Here is a 17,129-nt window from a genome sequence, read left to right as displayed (position 1 = left end):
ATTTCCGTTTTCTGGATTACTTTGGTGTTAATTCTTCTTTAAAGAAGTAGTAGAGACCTCACCAGTGAAGTCATCTCTGGGCCTGGGCATTTCTTTGTGGAAAATTAAAAACTATAATTCAACCACCTAGGTTTATTCTGATTTTATGATTCTTCTTGAGCCAATTTCTGTAGTTTTTGTCTTTCTAGGAAGTTGTTCATTTCTTCTAATGTATCTAATCTGTTGTCATATGTTTTTAGTATTTCCTGATAATGCTTTTTATTTCTGGAAGGTCTGGTGATAGACTTGTGAATTTTGTTGATTTTTTCAAAGATTTCTACTTTATCTTCATTGGTTCCTTCCGCCAGCGTGGTTTGGGTTTAGTTTGCTCTTCTTTCTCCAGTGTCTTATGGTTGAAGGTTAGGTTATTGATTTGAGATCTTTGTCTTTTCTTTTTGCATGGGCAGGCACCAGGAATTGAACCCGGGTCTCTGAATTCTGTCAATGAGCCACCATTGCACCACCCCTTTTTTCTTTTTAAGTATGTGTTTACAGCTCCACAGTTTTCCCCTAAGCACTATTTTTGCTGCATCCCACAAATTGTTGTGTTGTATTTTTGTTTTCTTTCACAGCAAGTATTTTCAATTTTTCTTTTTTTTTTCTCCTTTGACTCACTAGTCATCTAAGAGCGTGCTGTTTAATTTCCACAGATCTATGAATTTTTCAAATCCTCTACTCTTACCCATTTCTAATTTCATTCCAATGTAGTTGGGGGAAAAACACTTTGTGATTCCAATCCTTTTAAATTTACTGAAGCTTGTCTTACAGCCTAACTTTTTGTCTATCTTGGAGCAGACAAGAAACTGTATACTGTCATTAATGGGTGCAGTGTTAGATATAGGTATGATAGGTCTGTTTATAGTGTCTTCCCTTTCACGGCTATTTCTTCTGTGTAGTTCTATCCATTATTGAAAATAGTGATTAAGTCTCCAACTATTACCATTGAATTGTCCACTGTGCTTCAAATTTGTCTTTGTGCTTCATGTATTTTTGAACTCAACTGTTAGGTACATATATGTTCATTTGTTATGAATTTTTTATATTTATTAATTGTTAAATGTTCCTGATGTGATTGACTACTATCTTTATGAAATGTCTGTCTTTATCTCTAGTAACAATTTTTGCTTTAAAGCCTATTTTTTCCCCTGATATTAGTGTAGGTGTTCCAACTTTTCTTGGTTTTGGGTTGCATGGCATATCTTTTTTCATTGTTTTACTTTTATTCTATTTGTGTCTTTGAATCTAAAGTATGTGTCATATAGACATCATATAATTGTACAGATTAATAAAAATAATCAGTAATCTGCCTTGATTTAATCACTTATCCATTCACATTTAATATTACTGATATGTTTGAAGCTACACCTGACACTTTGCTTTGTTTTCTGAATGTTCCATGTCTTTTTTTCCTCTGTTTCTCCTTTACTACTTTCTATTACAGGTAATTTTCTTTTCTTTCTTTTTTATTTTTTACTAAAATTGTTTTATTTATCCCACCTCTTTTATTAATACACATTATGTACATTCATAGAAAAGGCAACAGGAAAATATTAATAGATATTTAATTACAGCATGTAGGCAAAACACTAAATCTATGTCTTGTAAGTCTGTTTGGTAATATCATATAAGGGAGCTTGATACAAGTCATAACGTTTTCATAATCTGTCAGGAAAAAAGGCCACATTAGCACCCCTTTATATGTTAATAAGAATGTACTTGCTTAGTCACACTAACAGGTAATTTCCTAATAAGTATTTTCATTACTGTAAAATTACTTTCTTTGAATCAATTTATTAGTGGTTGCTTTACAGCTTACAATATACATTTAATGTATGAAGATCTACTCCAGATTTATGGTAACTTAATTCCAGTGAATTAAAGAAACTTTATTCCTATATAGCTCTTTTCTATCCTCCTCTTCCTTTTTGGTCCTACATATGCTATACCTGTATATGATAGAAATTCAAAAATACATTGTTATAATTATTACTTTATATACTCTTATGTGTTTTAGAAAGCTGAGAGATCAAGAGTATGTATTTATAGGTTTTATTATTTTAACTTTCTTACTGTTTTTCAGTTTCTTTATTACTTACTTTGGATTCTAATTGTCATATGGTGTCATTTCCTTACTCCAATATAGCTTTGTTCACACACAAAGTTTGATAATAACTTTGTGCTGTTATTATCAAATATATTACATTTATATATCTATAAATGTAATATATTTATATTATGTATGTATCTATATAGATACATATTTCTTAATAAGCCCAACAATACAATGATATGTATATTGTGTTATGTAACTGGTTTTTATAAGTCAGTTAAAAGTAGAGAGCAGAAGAAATATGCAATTGTACCATCTCTTATAATTACCTACAGAACTACATTACTAATACTCTTATTTTTGTGTGTATAGATATGAATTGCTGTATGATGTGAGATGCTTTCAACCTGAAAAACTCCCTTTAATATTTCCTTTAAGACACATCTGCTAGCAACTAATTCTCTCAACTTAATTGTTTATCTAGAAATGCCTTTAATTTACCTTGATTTGGGATACAAGATTCTTGTTTGAGTTTTTTCATCAAACTTGGGCAGCTTCCACTCATTATTTCCTTGAATATTTTCTGTTCCTCTTTCTCTCTCTTCTCTTTTTGGAAGTCTTATGCTTTTGTTTGTATGCTTAATGTTGCCTCACATTTCTCAGAGACACTATCCATTTTTCTCCATTACTTTTTTCTGTTCTTCAGATTGTACAATCCCTTGATTTATCTTCAGTTTCACAGATTCCTTCTTCGGCCAGCTCAAATCTAATGTTCAGGCCTTCTAGCAATTTTTTTAGTTCATTTACTGTACTCTTCAACTCCAGAATTTCCATAGGGTTTTCAAATAAGTTCTCTTTATGGATATTCTCTGTTTGGTGATTTATGGATACCTTCATTTAATTCTTTAGACATGATTTCCCTTAGTTCTTTGAACGTATTTATGACCTTTAAGTTCTGAGTTCTGATAAGTTTAACACCTGGGCCACTTCAAAAGTGGTTTCTATGGCCTGTTTTTCTTAACTATGGATCAAAAAACTTTCTTGTTTCCTGCAATTTTTGTTGTTGTTGAAAACTGGACATTATAGATAATATACTGGAGTAACTCTGGATATTGATCCCTCTGAGGATTGATGTCGTTTGCTCGGTTATTTATTATTCATTTAATGACTTGGCTGAAATAACTCAGTAAAGTCCATTTCCATCACAGTGTGCAAACTCTGTGGCCCTGCTCACATTTTTTTCCTTTAAAGTCCCTAAGAGTGCCATGCTTTGTTGATTAATCTATTTGCAGCTTGGGGGATATTTTTTAGTGTGCCCCAAGACCTGCACTGATTGCTCCTGAATGGGTGTAGTTTGGCACATGTATACAGCCTTCTTGCTGTCTCTTTCTAGTTCTATTGAACTCCTTTTTTATTTTTTGTAGTCTTTGGCTTTTTTTTTTTTTTTTTTCCACATGGGCAGGCACCGGGAATCAAACCCGGGTCCTCTGGCATGGCAGCATTCTTGCCTGCTGAGCGACTGTAACCTGCCCCATTTTTTTTTTATTTAAAAAATATTTTTATTATAAACAATGAACCGACATACCAACATTTTTTTTTTACCATATGATCATTCCATTCTACATTTATAATCAGTAATTCACAATACCATCACACAGTTGTACAGTCATCATCATGATCATTTCTTAGAACATTTGTATCAATTCAGAAAAATAAAAAGAAAACAAAAAAAATTCATAATACCATACTCCTTACCCCTAGCAATGATGACAAGTGTTTCAGTAGTTCTATTTATTAAACTTCTGATTGTTCTGTTGTTCTGCTTGTTGCTAATAGAATCATGGGATACTAGTATTAAAAGCCCTCTTAATTACTCTCCATCATGATATCCACTGTCTTAGGCTTGGAATTCTCTATGCTTTGTTATAATTAAGGTCAATTTCCTTAGGCACAGCTGACATTTTTTTTGTCCTATCTTTCCCCCTGGGCAGAACTTCTAGGTAAATCGTGTCCCATTGTTTCCCTACAGCTCCAGAGCTGGGGGCAGGCACTGCAGTATGTTTCTCAAAGTGACACCCTTGTTTTGTGAGCAGGTGTTGTGCCAAGGGCCACTGGGGATCCAATACTCCTGACCTGCCAATAGTAGAGCTAATACCCTAGTGGCTAGGTGTGGGAAGGAGTCTCAGCCTCCTCGATCAAGTAGAGTTGCTGGAACTCAGGACCAGAGTAGCTGAGAAATGAAATGATAGCACTAGCCTTGGGGAAAAATGGTGATGGGGGAATGAGCCTTCATCTTTTTAATCCATGCCTGGCCAGATAACAGTGCCTGGAAGAGTAGTTTTTATAAATTGTTTATGGGAATGGGTGGTGGTGGTGAGCAGATGAAAGTGGTGGCTCAAATGTCACAAACTCTGGCTATTACTAGAGATTTAGTACATTTTCTTGAAAATATTTTTCCATTTGTTGTATACCCTTAGGACAAGTCTCAAAAACTTTAAGTAATTGCTTTTGATAATTTTCTCCAGTTAAATGATTGTTTTTGGAGGGAGAAGGTATACCACACTCTTCACTGCAGCATTCCAGAAGCATATCTACATTAAAATTTTTAAATTTAATATCTACATTAAAATTTTTTTCCTAAACATTGACTATATACAATTAAATTTAAAGTTACTTACAAGGAATACTTTAAAGTGTCATCTAACTCCATGATAGCAGCCTGGTTCCCACAACGGTAACAATAATTGGGTGCACTGAAGATAGTAACCACATTCCGATCATGACACCAATTGTATCCCTGCAGTATTAAAACAAACAAAAAATCAATATTTTATATTATGATGGTTCTGACATAAGTAAGTTTAGGAAACTAAAACATTATAAATATTCGCTGTGGGAATGTAGAATTTCCTTATAGGATATGGTATTCATCCTTAATAGATTGTGCACTTGCACAGAATGGAATACTATGTAACTGGTGGGCAGAGGGTTCTCTTACATGGAACCCATATTTATTATGTTGCTTCAATCTTAATCTCTACCAACTTTTTCCCGCTTGATCTATGCAGGAGATCTTAGCTAAGATGTGTATTGAACACTCTGCCACAATTTCTCTTTACATTATATATTCTGAAGCTAGTACTTGGTAAATACAAGTTTAGAATTACTTTTTCCTAGGAAATGGGGCCATGCTTTGATATGGAAATAATTCTCATCAGTAATATCTTCTATTTCCAGTGATCCTTTTGATCAAAAAGCTATTATGACTCATTATTATTAGCTATATTTTGGGTAATTATCTGCTTGATATACCAATACAACATTTTCCTTCTCTTTATCTCTTGCTTGTGGTTTCATTATGTTTTAGGTATGTCCCACATAATGAAACCACAAGCAAGAGATACTTTGATGGCTTATCCAATTTGAGTCTCAGTCCTTTAGTCAAAACAACTATTTGTATTTATGATTTCTGATACAAAAAGATTTACTTTTACTATATGAATTTGTTTTTTATATACCACATGCTCCCACCTCTTTACCTCTATTGATTTGACAGAATTTTCTTTAATATTTTGAGCAATTCCCTACGGCTCTGGAATGAATATATTCTATTTCTATTCCCTCAGCAATTACACAATAGCAACATCACAGTGGAGAAATCTGACAGACACTATCTTAACTAACATCCAAGTTACTATCTCCAAAATGGAACAAATAAGTTTCATGTCCCCCGATATGATTCAGTGAGAAGGAAAGAATATCAATTCTGTGGTATGCCTGCCAAAAATGTATAACTTGAATCTATAATTATAGAGAAGCATTAGTCAAACCCCAAACTGAGGGGTACTTCTTAAAAATAAATCAGTTGTATTCTTCCAAACTGTTAAGATCATACAAAACAAAGAAAGTGTAGAGAATTATTTCCATATCAAAGGAGAGTGAAGATATGTGATGACTAGATGCAGCATTTTGGACTGAGTAACACATAACACGATTACATTTTGCTATAAAGAATATTTACTGGGTAATTAATTAAATTTGAATAAAGTGTTTAGACAATAGCACTATATTGACAGTACTAACTTCCTGCTGAAATACACTGTGGTTATATAAAATAATGTTGTCTTTACAAAATAAACATGGAAATTTGGAAGTAAAGGAGCATTACGTCTGCAACTTAGATTCAAATGGTTCACAAGGAAGTAATGTGTGTATGGGAAGAAGAAAGTGAAAGGAGGACAGAGAGAATGAATGATGAAGCAAAACTGGTAAAATATTTACATATAGGGAACATGAAGGACAAAAAGGAATTTTTTTTGTATTTTTGCAAGTTTTCCTTAACTCTTAATTTCAAACATGAGTTAAAAATCTAACATGCAGACTGTTGAAGTCTAAAATCTCTTATAAATGATCCTTTGATTAACAACTTCATGGTAAACAGGTGAGAATAAAGTATTCTAAAAGGAAAATTTCAATGCAAATATTTTTGTTCTGTGCAATTTGTACATTTCCTACTTGCTAAAATCACCAATTTTTCCTCCTTTCATAAGCAGTGGGAGAAATGTTTCCTATATTCTAAGGCAGGAAGTCTTATTACAAATGTACATATTTATTTTGAAATAAAGATCATCCTGTAGTAATAGTACATACCTCCATTACAAGTTGGTGGGCACGAGAAACCAGTGTGAGACCATTGGCATGGTTAAACGTTTCAGAAATGTCTTGTCCAAAAGTGTAGCCAGCACCACGTGGAGAAATCCCCCATCCACCACGATCATCTGGATCTGACCACAACAAATCACACATTGGGCCCTAGACAAGAAAATGAAGTACATGTTATAAACTAATAGCAGTCACATTTAACTAACTTAGCTTTAGCATAATGTGATTACATTTATGATTCTTTTCTTTTCTTATTCTTCCTAAATTTACCTCATGTGGAACTTCTTGTAAACGATCCAGGGCTCTTATATGATCCAGTGTATCTATGGACGGAGAGAGACCACCGTGGAGGCAGAATATCTGTTTATGAATTAAAAAACAAAAAGTATTTGTTTCATTTATTGCTAAAAGTTAATGGAGAGTAAAGAATGGTTTAAGTATCACTTTTCAAAATAAAGTTTAATATTCACTGTGGAAAATCCATAAAATGCAAAGAGAAATAAGGCCAAATCTATCATCAGAGATAATTATTAATATTAAATTTACTTCCTCTGCTTTTCCTTATTATACTAAGTATTTTATATAGATTTTCCTGTTTCTTGATGAATGGGCTATCCAACCCTGTGAGCTGCCATTACATTTTCTATTAGTAACTGTTACTGTATAAAATTTTTTGTTCTTCTTACAGCAAGCATTTTATTGATTAACGTTACTGGTTCCAATAGTTTTTCAGTTTTCTTAAGGCTTTTGGAGAACTTAATCATGTCATTTCCAAAACTGATATTTTTGTTTTTTCCTTTTCAATATTTATATCCTTTTCATCTCAGTGCACTCTCAGACTTCCAAAATAAAATTTAATACAAGATTTAGAGTGCATGCTTCTTCTAGTTTTGACGGAGGTTACCAGTGTTTCACTAAGTATTTTCAGTGTAAGTTTCCTTATCTGATTATTTCTTAATTTTATTATTTTCTTCACTACCAAGTTTTAAATGATAGATACTGGCTTTTTTCCAAATGATTTTGGCCTATGACTTTATTTTTCTGCACTTCCCATGTCTACCTTGGTATTAGGCTACACTAGCTGTATAACTGAGTTGTGAAGCTCTCCATCTTTTCTGAAGCTCTAAAACAAAGAAATTAACTGCCCCTTAACAATTTTATAGAATTAACTTATAAAACTGCCTAAACCTGGGAGCTGTATCTTCAGTTACTTTTTTAATTCCTTCAAAGCTTGGTAGTCTAACCTCTTCAAAACAATTTTAATATTTTGCTATAACACATTTAATCTGGGCTTTCAAATTTATTGGAATAAAGCTGTATCTATTATGATTCATAATACCCAAAGTTACACCTTCTTTCTCACTCGTGTTTTAGTGTTCTATCTTTTTTTCTAGATACGTTTTGACCATTAAACTAACTTTTCAAAAATCTGCTTTTGGCCATACTGATCAGCTCTTTTATTTGGTGGTATCTATTTCTGCTTTTTATATTTCTATCTTTTTTAAACAATAGCATTCATTTATTTTGCTGAAGAACCTGAAATTTGGGAAGAATTCAGTGGGGATGTTTCATCCCTGCTCTATGTGGCTTCCACGGGCAGCTAAACTGGGGACTGGAGGATCCCTTTCAAGGTGGTGCACTCACATGCTGATGGTCAGCTGGGAGCTCAGCCAGGGTTAAGATTTGGAGAGAGTCTCAGCTCTTTGTCACCAGCTGCTCAGGCTTCCTTACAATCTGGTGGCTGAGCTCTAAGAGTCATGGTCCCATGAGAACCAGACAAAAGCTGTATGTGTTTTGTGGTCTGGTCTCAGAAGTCACATAGCATCACTTTAACTACAGTTAGAAGACTGCCAGATTCAGGGAAAAGAAACACAGACCCATCTCTCAAAAAGAAGAATATCAAAATCAAATGGAGATGATGACGTGGCTGTCTTCGGAAAATAAAACCTCCTACTTTTCTCTGTTCTGCTATTTACTCTCATCCTCAGGTTTCAGCTTAAACATCTTTCTTAGGAATGCCTGTGATTGCCAAAACAGAATTGGGACACTCTGTTATCTGACATTTTGACATCCTGTACTTCACCTATTATGATAACCTTCATACTCTTAGAATGACAGTTTAATGTCTGCGCTTTTATTTTTATTTATTTTTTTCTTAGATAGTTTTTAATGTTATGAAATAACATAGAATGTGACTAAAAAGTAAAATCTAAAACAATATGCGCTTTTATTTTTAATTGATACGTTGCTTAAGTTTATTTTGTTTTATTCTTTGATTTAAAAGTTTATTCACAGTATTTTCTTTCTTGTTTTCTAAAAAATGTACATAAGATTGAGTATTTCCTTGCATTTTACCCTTTGTTTACATAAAAGTTTTGGTCTGTCAATCATTTATAAATAATCTGGAGTCTTTTTCTTTTCTTAGAATTCTTAAAAAACTATAAAAGTTCTGAAACAAATATATTTTTCTCCTATTTAATTTCTAGTACAAAATATTTATGTGTATACATAACAAAATAGTATGCTATGCACACATATAAATACTTATAAACATATATATATAAATAATAACTATAAAGACTATCTAGTTTCTGTTTGCTGAGTAACAAATGCTATCACTGTCTATATTGCTAAGTAAATTTGTCATATTGTTACAACCCCAAATATATATGTTTTATATCCATTTGATTTCTGAGGTACATAAAGTCTTCCAATAAATTATCTGTTCCCAATGGTGTGTGCGTATTGGCTGTTTAGTTGCTTAAAAGTACTATGAAGGGATAACCTGACAAACCTCAATCAGAACCATTCCAGTCAAACCTAAAGAACACCTTGGGCAATATATAAGATTCCACAAGGGCTCCATGCACTAGAGTAACTTTTCAGAAACCTTCAATCTCCAGATGGGTCCCTGGACCAAATAAGTCCTGAAACCAGCCCCTTCAGAACATCAGATAGTTCCATCTCCCTACCCTATATTAGTGACAGACCCTTTCAAACACGAGAGAATGTCCACAGCCCAAACACCCTTAAAGAGAAGGATAAAAAGATCAAACGTGATTGTGGAGTTATACAGAGAAGATAGGATTTAACAAATGAACATGATTGTTGAATTATTAAATTGATATCTCTTTTAAGTCTCCAGTATCTTAGAGCAGCTACAAGTAAAAACCTAAAATTGTGGAACTGCAACCCATGCCAAATGCTGCAATATGTTCTACAACTAATGGTGGTGCTGTGCTTTGAAATTTATTGCTTTGTTGTATATATTTTATTTTTCACAAAAAAGGAAAAAAACAAGTCCATTGGGATGATAAAAAAATATTTATGCCTCTCAGCCTCCTATATTCTGGAGTAACTAGAAGGAAAAATCTGAGAGCATGGTACGGGAGCTTGTGACAAACTCTGGGATCTGCCTTGTAATTACTTGTTGAAGAGTACTTTGAAAACTTGCTTTTCTCCTTCTTTGCTTTGTATATATGGTATATTTTACAATAAAGGAGAAAAAAAGGGCTATGAAAGAAAAGCTCAATGAATCATAGAAGGTTAAGAGCTTAGGGGAGCAGAGGGAAGAGGAATAAATAATTTAAAGTTCTAATAATAAACCCACTTTAAAAACTACATTCACCATCAACACTAATAGACTACTCTTCTAAAATCATTATGTCCATTAATTATGTTAATATTTATCTATTCTTTTAAAAACTGAAAGCAACCTTAATTGAAATTGAACACCCTTTAAATTCACATTGTTTCTTTCATTTTAGCAAGTCTAGACAAAACAGTGTCCTTTTAAATAAATTACTGCAGTGTTGAAAAAGCAGGGTTGGGAAAATGTAGACTGTCAGGAACACCCAGAAAGGCCAAATTATAATCCCATCAGCAGTCCATAAGAATATTTACGACATCCTTGACAACTCAGGAGATTTTATAATTGATGTATTCTACGTTACATTTTATGTTTTATATTAAAATTTAAATCAGTTCATGTTAACAGTGATTATGTCTTGAAACTAGCATTACATTTGCACAATTCTTTCTTAAGGTTTCTGAATATTTTATACTATGACTGCAAAGCTTGTTACAGGTGGACACAAAGCATTTACTTAATTAGTGAAAATGATATAAGATACTATATAATTGCTTGCAAGTACCATGCAAATGGAATGAAAAGTTATTAATGGTAACCAGCAGACACTATGTACATAAATGGAGACAGCTGTAAAAAGCTCTGCTTTCCTAGTAGTATACACCAGAGAATTATTTGCAATATTTATCTCTAATAAAAAAATCACATTGGTATATTCTTTGGTGAAAAGATTTGTACATGTATCTCAGAAACAAGAGGGAAATATGCTGGTCTAAATATATATATATAAAATATATAAATTACCCAATTCCTTGCTCTGAAATTTCAAGTTTAAGGAAAAGTGGCAGAAAAGGCCAAGGATATGCATAAACACATGTCATATAAAGGCAGACTCAAAATTACTAACTGAAAATCTTTTCCTACTTTTAACTATCCCTCCCAAAATGTTAAGTATGCACACATACATACATACACACCTGTCCATCTACTAAAGCTGTAAGCGGAAGATAATCAAATAGATCTGTGAAATATTTCCAAACATTGGCATTTCCATACTTTCGCAGACATTCATCATAAAAGCCATATACTTGGGTAATTTGTCGGCTTTCATGGTTTCCTCTCAATATTGTAATGCGTTCTGGATAACGCACCTGGGAGAAAAGCAAAAGAAAGCCATGATACAATCCTATTTTTGCTAGCATTGTCTTAAGCACACCAATCTTTGAACCCTTTTTTAAATGGCCATTTTGTCTACTAAAAAATTAAACGTTAGTAAGTTTCTCATTCATGCTCTCAGGTCACCAGGTCGTAATTAACTAACCTTTGAGGTATTTTTATAGCTGTCCTTTACCAATGTCCACCCTCAATGGAGTCGTTATCAACTGATACCTGATTACTATAATAAACTTTTGATTCTGTTTGTATCACCTTCTTCATTCTCAAATTAGCACCAGTCTCCTATATCTTTTCAGAATGCTAATACTACTGCAGAATGGATTCTGGAAATCAGATGCTGGGACCTGAAATGTTTTCCATAGTCTGGCTTCTTCCTCCCTTTTTGATCTTTACTTCCCAAAGGAAGAATATTTGCTGAGTACCAAATGCTAAGATAAATACCAAATAGGTTTTTGCCAAATCTGGATCAGATTGCAAGTGTATTAGTGATCTCCCTTCCAGGACAAAACATAAATACCATTTAGTAAGGATATGCGTGTTAAGAAATATGAAAAAGAATCAGATTCTGTAAATCAAGTAAGATGCACAAATGCATACTTCAATTCACACAGATTTATTAAGCATCCATTATGTGCCCAACATTAAGCTAGGAGTTTGAGACTGATTCTGTAAGCGGCACAGAATTACTCGAGTTTGGGGAATAAGTGAGCAATAAGATGATTGTATCCTATAAGGGAGATTTCATGTGACAGTACATACAAGGTAGATTTGGAGGGGTCAGATCTTAGAGGCAGAAATGCTGGTTTAATCTATGTGTGAAATGATGAGAATATGGATGTTGTGATAACAGCAAAAATAGTAAGATGCAGGAGTAGAGACATTTCAAAACAAAAATTTAAAAAGACTTGCTAACTGACCAAATATGAGGGATAGCTGACAATAATCAAGTATCATTTTAAGGCTTTAACTATGGATACCAGAAAGGGACAGGAGAGGTTTAATTATCATTTTTTTTTTCTTTTTAATGTAATGCCAGCTATTTTAAGGGGCTATAAACTGAACGAACCATAATACAGAAGAAAAGAGAATGTAATACTGCTATTCTAGCCTTTTACATGATTTAACACTTAAAAGAAAGAAAATCAATTTTCATTAAACATACCTTTAATGCCACAAGAAGAGTCACAGTCTCCACAGAATAATAACCTCTGTCAACATAGTCACCCATGAATAGATAGTTTGTATCTGGTGATTTCCCACCAATTCTAAAGAGTTCCATAAGATCATGAAATTGACCATGAACATCTCCACAGACGGTAACAGGACAACGAACTTCTTGCACATTTGATTCTTTTGTTAAAATTTCCTTAGCCTGTTATAAAAGTGAAATCAACAATTAAAAATTAAGATTCTTCTACGGCAAACTATTACAAACTTAAAAAACATGACTTCTAGTCTATTAAAATAAATGAGGAAAAAACACTTGAAATATATCTTAAAAGCATAAAATCAAATCACTGTGTGACATCACTTTACACTCCTAATATGGCTATAATAAACAAACAGGTAATAGCAAGTGTTAGTGAGACTATGAGAAACCAGAAGTCTCAAACACGGCTGGTGAGAATGTAAAATGGTATAGCTGCTGTAGAAAAGTCTGGCAATTCTTCAAAAGGTTAGACAGGGTTACTATATGAACTAGCAAGTCCACTCCTAGGTATTAAACCAGGAGAAATGAAACTTATGTCCACACAAAAATTTGCACACAAATGTTCAAAGGAGCATTATTTATAGTACTAAAAAGTGAAAACAACCCACATATTCATCAACTGATGAATGAATAAATAAAATGTGGCATATATATATATAAAGGAGTACTATTCAGCAATAAAAATAAATGAAGTACTAACACATGCTACAATCCTGGAAACATTACGCTTAGTGAAAGAAGGCAGTCACAAACGACCACATATTGTATGATTTCATTTATATGAAATGCCCAGAATAGGCAAATCTATAGGGCCAGGAGACAGGGGGTGGAAAGTGAAGGCTAAGGCATGCAGGGTTTTTTTCGGGGTAACGAAATGTTCTAAAATCATGATAGACGCACAATTTTGTGAATATACAAAAAGCTACTGAATTGTACACTTTAAATGGATGAATTGTATGGTATGGGAATTATAGCTCAACAAAGCTGTTTTTAAAAAGTCAAAAATTAATATTCAAATTTTTACATAAGCACACATTCTTACACAAATTCACAAGCGAACTTTCAACTTCTTTATTCCAACTTTTGTATTTAGGTCCAAGTATATACAGGGGAGGACATAAAGTACAGAATTTATGTATGAACATGGATAAATTAAATGCACAAACTAAATTCTAGTTCATTAATATCTCATATATCAGGAACCTTGCTAATGAGAAAAAGAGCCAGAACTAGGAAAAAAAATTAAAGAGGTCTGTGAGGTAATGAGAACAGATATGATGAATGTGTATGTAGCACCCTAACAATTTGCCAGTCATGGTAGCCAACTACCCAGCATAATTTCCGAACTACTTTGTAATACCATATCTGCCAAGCTTTCATAAATACCTGAGTCTGTTTCTGGATTTATCTGTAATGGACACAGATCTTATACACCCTCAGAGATCCCTTTAATTTCCTTTTTCTGAAAGTGCTGCATATCTTATCAACTATACTGCTAATAGCTGGTGGTGCTGAGTCCCCTGAGCTGAGCCAGAGTCCAAGTTGAAGTCCTGGGCCTGCCTGGTCTTCACTCTGTGCTATGCTGAGGTGACCCTCCACGTCCAGAAAATAATGGAATGCCACATGGTGGGATTACACTCAGGCTTTACGAGCAAATGCTGAAGCCTGATGTTACCATCTGGAAATATGAGGGAGCCAGCTTTCCACAGAATGAACCTTAGTATTCATATCTTTTCTTTTTGTTCATCTCACCACCTTGGTAGCACTTTTATCCTTGCTCTTACTGCTTTATCTACCTGTGGCAAATAAGAGACTGATTTAATTACTATAACAATCATAGTAACCGGGAAGCAGAGATCCCTTGTTTACTGTTTATTCAAAACTATCCTGGCTATTTTTGACCCTTTAGTTAAGCCTTCCTGAATTTTCAGATTAATCTGGAGCGAATGGACTTCTTTATGATACCAAGTTTTTTCACTGATGAATATGGTATCAGTTATCATTTATTTAGATTTCCTTTCTTCCTTAATCAAGTATAATAATTGTCTCTTTATCAAGTCTTATTTTGGTTCTTGTTGCTTTGATTGTAATTCAAGGTAATTTATAGCTGATACTATGCTGAGATTTTAAAAGTACTTCTTTCCATCCAATGGGGAAAGAACAGTCTATTCAACAAATGGAGTTGGGACAACTGGAATTCCACGTAAGGAAGAAGTTGGAGTCCAACTTCTCTCCATACAGAAAAATTAAAAATGGACTAATGGCCTAAATATAATAGCTAAAACCATAAAATGCTTAGAAAAAAAGATAAGAGTAAATCTTCATGACCTTGTATTAAGCAATAAATTCTTAAGACATTATACTAAAAGCATGAATAACAAAAGAAAAAATATATTACTTCATCAAATTAAAAACTTTTGCGCAGAAGACATAATTAAGAAAGTGAAAAGATAACTTACAGAACAGGGAAAACATTTGGAAATCACACATTTGAAAGGGGTTTAATAAGAACACTCACTCACTGTTGGTGCTAATGTGAAATGGCGCAGCCGCTGTAGAAAACAGTTTGGCAGTTTCACAGAAAATTAAATACAGAATCACCATATGACCCACTTCTAGGTATATACCTCAAATAATTGAAAGCAGGGAACTGAACAGATATTTGCACAAAACAGCAGCATTATTCACAACTGCCAAAAAGACGAAAGTTACCCAAGTATCCATCAATACATGACTGGATAAACAAAATGTGGCATATACATACAAGGAAGGAAATGAAGTTTTGATTCATCTGACAACATGAATCAAACATAAAGACATCACGATGAATAAAATAAGCCAAACATGGTCCTGGCATTATGGGATTGAGAATGCCTTCTTGACCAAAATTTCAGTGGCTAAGAGATTTCAAATAGAGTTGAGACGTCATTCTGGAGGTTACTCTTATGCAAGCTTCAGTCAGATATTGCAAATTGCCACATTATACCAAGCCCCAACCAACAGTATTCTTGAAAACTCTAAAGAATACCCTTTAAAGCTAAGACTCTATAAAAGTTTTACTTAGTAAGTTTATTTTTTCAGAAACTTAAGGGCTTCAGATTGTTCTTATGCCAGTTAAGCCCTGAAACCAAGAGGTACCAGTCTCTCCATGAACATTTACCAGGTTCATTTTCTACCCCATAACGTTGACACCCTTTTTCAGCATGAAGAAGTTAAAACGGTCACTGCCCAGATATCCCTAAAGATTGAGAGAAAGATCAAATGAAAGGGAGGAGGTGTACTTGAGAAATTAAGATTTAGCAAATGTTTATGACTACTGAATCATTATACGGACGTTTCAATTCAGTTTTTAGTATATTAGAACAGCCAGAAGGAAATACCTGAAATTGCTGAACTGTAATCCAGTAGGCTTGATCTTTGATAATGACTGTGTAACTATATAACTTTTACTGTATGACTGTGGTTGTAAAAACCTTGTGACAGACACTCCTTTATCCAGAATATGTGCAGATAAAGAATAAAAGATGTGCATGAAAAAATAAAATAAAAATAAGCCAGACACAAAAGGACAAATATGTATGCTCACTGATAGAAAATAATTAGAATAAATAAATTCATAGTCAGAAACTTGAATATAGGTTACCAGGGGCTGGGGTCAGGGTAGGGATTGGGGGAGGTGATGGAAAAGTTTTGGTAATGGAGGATGGTGATGGTAATAGCACAACATTGTGACTCTAAAGAACACCACTGAATTATATATTTGTATGTGGGTGAATGGGAAATTATAGGAGTTTATATGTTAATAGAATAAAAATGAAAAAACAAATATAAGGCTGAACAAAAAAGGTGAACTCTAATGTAAACCATGGACTAGAGTTAATAGCATAATTATAACAATATTGTTTTATCAATTGTACAAAGGTATCACATTAATACAAAGTGTTAATAATAGGGAAACTGGGGGTGTATGGATAGTTCAGTGGTAGAATTCTCACCTGCCACATGGAAGACCCAGGCTAGATTCCTGGTCTGTACACTGCCCCCGCCCCCCGCCCCACAAAATCAACAAATGGTGCAGCGATAATGGAATACTCACATGGAAAAAATAGTAGGGATCACTGTGCATGACAGAGAGTATATTTTCTGTAAGATTTTTCTGTAAACCCACAACTTTTAAAATTAATTAATTCATTCATTTTACATGGGCAGGTAGCAGGAATAGAACCTGGGTCTTGGGCATGGAAGGTGAGAATTCTGACACTGAGCCACTGTCGTACCACCCGACCTTTGTTTATTCATTTTTTTTTTTTTTTGTATGGGCAGGCACCAGGAATTGAACCTGGGTTTCTGGCATGGCAGATGAGAACTCTACCACTGAGTCACCATGGCCCACCTCCTACATT

The 17,129-nt window shown here is 33.7% G+C and overlaps 1 protein-coding gene across 1 annotated transcript in view; it reads right to left on the bottom strand.

The window, feature by feature from the left end:
- Window positions 1–17,129, bottom strand: part of PPP2CB (protein phosphatase 2 catalytic subunit beta) — a 47,215-nt gene that overhangs the window by 17,843 nt on the left and 12,243 nt on the right. Inside the window, exons 2-6 of the mRNA XM_077144343.1 lie at window positions 12,679–12,888; window positions 11,318–11,491; window positions 7,022–7,111; window positions 6,740–6,901; window positions 4,768–4,886 (exon numbers count right to left, since the gene is read on the bottom strand). Coding sequence (XP_077000458.1) covers window positions 4,768–4,886; window positions 6,740–6,901; window positions 7,022–7,111; window positions 11,318–11,491; window positions 12,679–12,888 — 755 coding nt within the window. The remainder of the gene's footprint in view (window positions 1–4,767; window positions 4,887–6,739; window positions 6,902–7,021; window positions 7,112–11,317; window positions 11,492–12,678; window positions 12,889–17,129) is intronic.

The sequence above is a fragment of the Tamandua tetradactyla genome, chromosome 26 (genome assembly GCF_023851605.1).
Source record: "Tamandua tetradactyla isolate mTamTet1 chromosome 26, mTamTet1.pri, whole genome shotgun sequence".
Taxonomy (NCBI): Eukaryota; Metazoa; Chordata; class Mammalia; order Pilosa; family Myrmecophagidae; genus Tamandua; species Tamandua tetradactyla.
This window is presented reverse-complemented; position numbering and strand designations above follow the sequence as displayed.